Consider the following 7,966-nt stretch of genomic DNA (forward strand, 5'->3'; position numbering starts at 1 on the left):
TTCTCTCTGATGTCCATAAACGATCTTTAATAGCGAGCCACATAAAGAACTTGATCTTAAGGGGGGCCCAAGCTTTCCAGATTAGTTTATGAGCTGTAAATCTGATCGCCCCTTGAAAGAAAGCATTGTACGCTGATCGTCGCCGGAGGGGTTCCATCTCCAGGACACCTTGTCCTCAGTTCCTGACACAAGGTGGAGTCCATCAAGAGCGTGCCAGAGACTGACATATTGTGTGAGCGCTGCTACTGTTGCCGGTCCGGCAATATCAGAGATCCACCGTTTTTCAGATAGCGCCTGGGCGACGGTTCTTGCATTTCTGACTGCTGGTCTAATTAGAGTGCAAAGATCAGGCGCCATTGTGCAAAGGGATGAGTCTCCATACCATTTATCGATCCAGAATAGGGCTAAGTTCCTAACACCCAGTTGGATGTCGATTGATGCCTGAAACATCTGACAAAGTGTAGGGTCCTTTCCGAAATCCAGTTGCATGCGCTTCCATGGCCGATCTGCATCGGTTTTTTGCATCCATAACCACCTAAGCCGTAGGGCAAATGAGGCAAGCCTGAGATCATGGATGCCCAGGCCCCCGAAGATTGTTGGCCTGCAAGCAGTGGTCCAGGCTACAAGGCAGTTACCCCATTTTGCCTGCATTTTCCCTTCCCATAGAAAACCCTTGCGTCTCTTGTCAATTTCTTTTATAACCCAATCAGGGATCTTCAAAGAAATAAGGGTATGTGTGCAGATAGAACTCACAGTCACTTTGACAGCTGTCAATCTTCCTGCTCGGTTCATCAAAGGAGCTCTCCGGGTGGGGATTGCAGCACTGACTTTGTCGACCAAAGGTTGAAAGTCTGATTTCTTCAGGCGGCCAACAGAAAGTGGCAGGCCCAAGTATGTGATAGGGAAGTCAGAGATTGCAGCTGGCAGAATGTGTTGGACCCTCTGCAGTTGATCTTGGGAACAAGCAATTGGTGCAATGAGACTTTTCTGCAGGTTTGTGTGCAAACCAGTGGCATTGCCGAAGAAATTCAGGACTTCCTTGATAGTCACCATGTCCTGCACATTGGGGGATGCAAACAGCACTACATCGTCTGCATACAGAGAACATTGGTGCTGTATTGCTTGATCGGCCGGTGCATTGAGAACTCCTTGTTGGTTGCCGATTTGAGAAGTCTGTGCAACACCTCCATAATCAGAATGAATAGCATGGGGGAGAGGGGGTCCCCTTGCCTCAATCCCCTAGCATTGTGGATCAACTTTCCTGGCATTCCATTAAGCAGGACCCTTGTCGATGCGGTGGATACCATAACTGATATCCAATTTCACCACTTTGGGCCGAACCCCATCTCCTAGCAGTTGGAGTAGGAATGGCCAAGCTACGGTGTCGAAGGCCTTAGAAATGTCCAACTTGAGCAACAAAGATGATTTCTTCTTTCTATGCAAAGTCTTAGCTGCCTGTTCCACAAATTTAAAATTATCGTGTATAGAGCGTTTCTTGATGAATGCGCTCTGGTTAACTGCAATGAGGTGGTCGAGCTGAGGGGCCAGGCGGTTTGCTAGAAGTTTGGCAACCAATTTTGCAAAGCTATGTATTAGGCTGATTGGCCTGTACTCACTTGGCATTGCTGCATCGGGTTTCTTGGGCAATAGAGTAATCAGAGCACCATTCAGGCGATGGAAATGAGCACAGCAGCCCCTGTAAAACGCTCTGAAATCTGCCATGATATCATTCCTGATCACAGGCCACGCTGCTTTGTAGAATTCCGCCGTGAAACCGTCAGGTCCCGGCGACTTTTCTCCCGGCAAGGACTTGATGGTGCTCCGTACTTCATCTTCTAAGAACACTGCATCCAGATGTTCCAGGTTGGCGCGCTGGAAATCCAAGGCCGAGAGATCAGTAGCTTCTGTCCGAGCAGAAGGTGTTCCCATGATGTTCTTGAAATAGCTGTATAGCACATGCTCTTTCTCCTGCTGTGTGACAGCTATGCCTCCTTCATACTGTAGCTTGGATATCACCTTCTTCTTCATTCTGTGGCTGGCCTGTAAATGGAATAATCTTGTGTTGGCATCTCCATCTTTCAAGAAGATCATGCGCGAGCGAAGTCTGGCCATCGTGCGTTCAAGGGAGGAGAGCCCCAGTAGCTTGCACTTGAGTGTTCTCCGAAGTTCCAATTCTTCCGCCAGTAGCTGCCTCTGCTGTTGCGCCGTGTCTAGCCAGAGCACTATGGTTCTTGCCACCAGTATCTGTTGCTTGATCTGGCCGATGCTGCGCTGGCTCCAACTCTGGAGTGCTCGAGCCGTGCTCTTGAACATGACATCGAGCCGGTTGAAGGGGTCGGTAATGGACGATGGGCACGTCCAGGAAGTGGACACGACGTCCAGGAACCCTGGCAGTTTGAGCCACCACACTTCGAAATGGAAGCGGCGCTTAGCATTTGTTGCTGCATTGGTTGACAAGAGAAGAGGACAGTGGTCTGATATGTCTGATGACAACGGCTGGAGGAAGCAAAAAGGGAACTTCTCTTCCCAGTCTACGGTCACTAGAACACGATCAAGCTTCTCCATTGTGGGGCTCGCTCGCTCGTTACTCCAAGTGTAGCGTCTACCATGCAGGTAGATATCCTTTAACAGCATTTCATCAACAAAATCTCCTGAAACGGCCCATGTTCCTGCGGTTGACGTTGTTATTCTTGTCTGCCTCCTCCAAGCTAGATGAGGTTGAAATCACCGGCCACCATCCACGCCGGTGTGACACAGGCATGCACCGCGCGAAGTTCATCTAAAAACTCTATCTTGTCCGCGTCTGGTTGGGGGCCATAGACCACTGTTAGGCACCATGGGTCGACGCCGGCGCCCATGGTCACGGTGACAGTAACAGAGAAACGTCCCGTGTGTCGCAGCGTGCACACCGTTTCTGGTCCCTTGCAAGCAACCACAATTCCTCCTCTCGTTCCCACAGATGGAAGGTAGGCACTACATCTGAATCTACAAAGCAAGCATCTCGGGGGATGTTGCAGTCCTTGTCGAGCTAGACGGACTGCTGTCCGGCACTTGTTACGGGCAACCAGCCACATGAAGAATCGGCATTTGTTTGGAGCACAAGATTTCCAGGTGCGCTGCCATGAACTAGAGTTCAATGGAGCCTTGGAAGAAGCCTGTGTAAGCTGATTTAGCCGTAGAGATGCCCGAGGCATCAGCGCTGACAAAAGAAGGGTATATGAATTAATCTTTGCTTATTTTCAGAGTGCCTGCCTCGGCCACAAGAGCTTCTCACAACAAAACATCCCCCCAACCCCACCCCAACACATCCACTCAACATGATCAAAGTGGATACTAATTGGCCAAATGTTACAAATTTATAAATTAAATACACCCTCCAGCTTTATTTATTTGATGGACTAGAAAGGAGGGATAACCAAGGATCCTGGGATCAGTCTATGCAGAGGCTGGTACTCTTGTTGCCATCATCTGGCGGAGCCATGGCCTATCAAGGTCTGGATCGATAAAAGTGTGAGAGAGGAACTGCTCCGCTTCAACATCAAGCAACTGTCTGCACCAAGCTACCCGGTTTGATGAGCGGGAGCCTGGCCCTGAGCATCTGCAGAAAAGTGAGCATACAAGTGTTAGCAGTTAGCGCTACAGTCTACACTCCATAGCATCCCGAACACACTAGGTTCTTTACAGTACAAACATATCGCCTTCTGGTTGGTGCTAAGAATGTTACCATCAATCAGTCCCAGCTACTTGAAAAGCAGGAATGAATATAAACATACTAGTGTTAGCACTACATTCCACAATCTATAGCACCCCCAATATTTGGTTCATAACAACACAAAATATATCCTGCCAGTGCTAAGAACGTTACAATCAGTTGGTCAGAATGACTTGAAGAGCACATGTCAATATTTTGCATGAGGGATCAATCTGATGTGAGTGGTAAGATAACAACATTAAGGTTCCTCTTCAATTTGCAATATTTCGGGTTGATCTCAACAGCTGATAGTTAGATGGAATTATCCAGTTACCTGTACTCATAGAAGCAAGCAGTTCGCTCATTCTCAGATTTGTCCCAATTATGCCACCCAGAAGGCTTGATGCATCGATCCATAAAAGTGTGTGCAAAGACAACCCTCCCAAAGGGTCCCCATGGCCGACCTAGGAACATATATCCAGCTTCTCCATTTCCAGTAATAATACACCTGGGTGTTTGTCCAAGTGTCAGAGCAAAAAGGAAGCAAAAATGGCACATAAAAAATGCTGAAGCAACATTTCAAAAATTTTATAAAACTAATCAAGAAAATAAAGTTTCAAAAAAAAAAGATTAAGTGACTTATGAAATAAACTACATACAACAGACTCACCTCAAGAATACATAGCCAGTTGATTCAGAAGTGGATTTTCGGCTATGAGCAGTAATATATCCTGCTGCTTTGCAATGGATATGGCAATGTTCCATAAGGGCAATGGAGTTACCAAAGATGAAGTCACAATGGCCCTCAATATAACAGTCTCTTAAGTATTGTTTTCCGTAGTGCAAATACAATGTGTCCTGAAACATTTTTGTTTCGAATTAGAGTTTCTAAAAGTTAAAAAAGTATTGTTGATTATTGTCCTGATTATTGATGTGATTTAACCAGGAGATGAAGAAGCAGACGTACTTGCCAACCGAGGAACCGACAGTTATAGAAAGCACACCTATCTGCTGTCACCCGGACTGCAACTGCCTGTCCAGAGCCCTGTATCACAACTAGCACACATCAACTTCCCATCCCACGCCTATCACATGATCATTGGTTTGTGCCAGGAGGGCAAGCGAAGAAGCAGTACCTGGGGAGCTGAGTTTTCAAACGTGATGTTCTCTGCAATGAAATCCTCCCCCTCAACAATGAATGTACCACAACCGAATGTTCCTGTGCCGATAACCCTGGACGACTTTATAAGAGAAAACAGCACAGTTCATCATTTTTAAGATCTAAATATATGAATCATAAAAAATATTTATCACATCTCGAATTGTGCTCTGGAGTGAACTCATGGGGGGCGGCTACAGTCTTTCCTATCCAAATATCCAACTGTGCACATTGGAGAATCTTATACGCCTTGGTCAAAATTAGTGAAACCATGTGGGAACAATTTACCCGTCTCTATGCACCGTCAGTATTTACTGTGCTCATAGGATAATCTTATAAGCCCCCTGAGGTCAGGTATGACTTTGATCAAACTATGAGGTTTCGGAAGAAAGGTTCATGCGTCTGACAATTGCAAAGAAAAGCAAGCACAGCTGAAAGCCTCAAATAAACCCGTGTGATTGGCAACATAGGTTTGCGTTAATTAGCTACGTGTACGTCCGGTCTGGCAACAGAAGTTGTCCTTGGAATCGAGTAACCGGTAGATCAATTCATAGTAACCGTAGCGCATGCAGACAAGGCCACTCCTCCCGAGCATTCCGTCGAGCAGGACGAAGGCAGATACCTGGGAGTGCTTGATGCGCGTGGCTGTGTTGTCCCACGAGATGACGGTGCCCTCGGGCGCCGCCCCCGCGATGGTGATGAAGTTCTTGGTCTTGGCGACGTAGACGGGCTCCCTGTACACCCCCGGCGCCAGCCTGATGACGACGCGCGCCCGGTTGCCCAGCGGCACGGCGTCGACGGCCGCCTGCACCGTCGGGAACGCCTCCCCGTCCCCCTTCCCCGGCGGCGCCACCTGCAGCACCCGCCTGGCCTGCTGAGCCATGGGAACTGTCCAACTGATCGATGCCTTGCCGGCACGGGAGAAGACGGCGGCTTTGGGGTTGGTGTAACAGTCAGTTGGGCAGGCGTTGGCGCCGCGTGGACTTGTCTGGGAGAAGAGAAGCTGGCTTAAATAGCCGGGCCGGTCCACAATGTGCACGTTGAATCCACACCAAGCTGACGACGACCGGTTCTCTTCTCCTTGTCTCGTGTTTGCAGCAGCGGGTGGTGCCGTCAGCCAAACTCGCTGTCTTCTGATTTCTGAAGTTGCGTGGGATTTTTTTGTAGTATATCTTTGGAAGATTCTTGCAGGAAACGTATTCTTTTCAAACTGCTGCTGGTCGTAGCACTAGTTAACAGCAATTAGTTCAGACCGTGACCGTTGACGGAATTGGCTGACGGGCGTGTCAACATCGCAAACGTCTTCCGGGTGCTAGATCGGCGTGTCTGCTGTGCGCACGAATCCACACTTTGAAAATTCCTGTAATCTCTACGAATTTTAGCCACACATTTGATTGCACTGTTACAAGACTGCAAACTTAGCAACTGTGCTTGCTGGGTTTAATGAGGATGAAACTCCTCTCTCATTTCTAGAACTCCATCCTCTCTTTTCGTAAAGATTCTGCCAAATCAGCAAAATTGCTGATGTGCCATAGGAACTAATGCTGATGAAACTATCTATGAAACTTCCGTTGAGACTGGACTTACACATATACGGTTGATCTTAGTGGAAGATCAATGGATATCTTTGAATGCATCTATTTGTTCAGTGAAAAGGGTGAAAAGTCGGCGGATAAGCATATGCAAATGCCTTGCGTTAGCATCACGCTGTGCCCTGCGTGCGCCTCCCTTTTTCCTTTCCTGATCGATGATTGATCCCCTTCGGCCCTTCCCTGAAATCACTTCGACTGGAAGAAAAAAAGGAGACGCCCAACGGCAGACAAGCCGTCCTTTGCAAGACGGAATCCAAGGGCTCAGCCCAAGATGAGGCAGCGTTAGCAAGACTGGGAGGCAACCTGTCTGTCCCAAAGATAAGGTTGCGGCCAAGTAGCTGATTCCTCACCCTAGAGGCCTAGACAGCAGACTGGGGCCAAGAATCTCAACCATGCTGCTCACCTCATGCTTCATTGGTTTACTGAAACCCTACACCAAGATTATATGCGGCACAGGCAATAGTCGTAATCAGGGCACCTGAAGACGATACACAGATTATTTATGAAGATCCCAAGATGATTATTTCAGGATGCCAAGCCGCGCCGGCGAAAGAGTAGACTGACTACAAGATTACAAGGGTGGAGATGGATTCATTTCAAAAAGAAAAAAAAGGGAGAGTGGAGATGGATCGACTAGAAGGAACTGGAACCAGCGCACTGTTAAGTTCCTTCTAGTCTATCGGCTTCGCGCATCCGGCGTCCCATCATGTCTCTTTCTATCCGGTTTCAAAGATTCCAAAGCTGGGCACATCATGAGCTTGAAGAATCAGGGTTCCCTCGCTCCCCCCTGCAGCAGTAAAAGTGCGGCAGCTTCACCCGGCCGCAACACCTGCAGAACACGAGCGGGGCATACTCCCCCGTCCCAAAATAAATGCACATCTCGCTTCTCGAGAAGTCAAATTTTTTTAAATTTAACTAAGAATATATAAAATAAGAATATATAAAATAGTATCAACATTTGTATCTCCAAATAAATTTACTAAGAATTATGGTGTGTTTGCACGAATTACGGCGTGTTTGGATCTGCGGACTAAAGGTCAGCCTTTGTCACATCAAATGTTCGGATACTAAATAGGAGGACTAAACATGAGCTAATTATAAAACTAATTGCAGAAGTCCTGGGCTAATTCGCGAGAAGATACATATACAATGATAGGTCATGTTTACTCCAAGCATACTGGTAGCACCACATTGTCAAGTGGGGCCGGCCACAGGCTTAGGCCCACGAGCACAACAGCTCGTGAACAGTGCCGCGAATAGGAGTAGTTGGTTTCTTAGGAAAGAGATAAGTTAGATGGATTTGGTTAGGAGGTTAGGATATTTGCTTAAGGGTCAAGTCAGTCGTCTCTATACAAGAGACCCCATTGTACCAATGAAAGGTAAGGAAGAAGTAGAGGATTAAATCTCAAAGCCTCCCAGCGTGAGGGTGAGATCCCATCTACTACCTTCCCTATCTCAGTAAAGTAGCCATATCACAACTCTGCTGTTCAAAGCTACTAATTGTCCTGATAAAATATAAAGTTG

At 47.4% G+C, this 7,966-nt stretch overlaps 2 protein-coding genes across 2 annotated transcripts in view; both read right to left on the reverse strand.

Annotated features, from left to right (window-relative positions):
• Positions 1-3,214: 3,214 nt before the first annotated feature.
• LOC101773086 (pectinesterase 31) lies at positions 3,215-5,844 on the reverse strand. Its single transcript, XM_004983099.3, has 6 exons — positions 5,473-5,844; positions 4,828-4,932; positions 4,659-4,736; positions 4,362-4,549; positions 4,026-4,199; positions 3,215-3,598 (listed from the first exon to the last, which is right to left on the reverse strand). Exons 1-6 carry the CDS (start codon positions 5,731-5,733, stop codon positions 3,436-3,438), a joined length of 969 nt encoding a protein of 322 aa, XP_004983156.1. The 5' UTR covers positions 5,734-5,844; the 3' UTR covers positions 3,215-3,435.
• A 1,058-nt stretch (positions 5,845-6,902) lies between these two features.
• LOC101773494 (translation initiation factor IF-2) overlaps positions 6,903-7,966 on the reverse strand; it is a 3,006-nt gene continuing 1,942 nt past the window's right edge. Inside the window, exon 3 of the mRNA XM_004983100.3 lies at positions 6,903-7,271. Within this exon, the coding sequence (XP_004983157.1) occupies positions 7,193-7,271 (79 nt within the window). The 3' untranslated portion in view covers positions 6,903-7,192. The remainder of the gene's footprint in view (positions 7,272-7,966) is intronic.

The sequence above is a fragment of the Setaria italica genome, chromosome IX (genome assembly GCF_000263155.2).
Source record: "Setaria italica strain Yugu1 chromosome IX, Setaria_italica_v2.0, whole genome shotgun sequence".
Classification (NCBI taxonomy): Eukaryota; Viridiplantae; Streptophyta; class Magnoliopsida; order Poales; family Poaceae; genus Setaria; species Setaria italica.

Excerpts from the sequence above, each read along its gene's own strand:
- LOC101773086 (XM_004983099.3), bottom strand. The coding sequence starts at position 5,733 with ATGGCTCAGCAGGCCAGGCGGGTGCTGCAGGTGGCGCCGCCGGGGAAG. Across the intron at positions 4,550-4,658 it reads GTCGGTTCCTCGGTTGGCAA|GACACATTGTATTTGCACTA; the intron begins GTACGTCTGCTT and ends AAAATGTTTCAG. Across the intron at positions 3,599-4,025 it reads GCTTGCTTCTATGAGTACAG|ATGCTCAGGGCCAGGCTCCC; the intron begins GTAACTGGATAA and ends ACTTTTCTGCAG.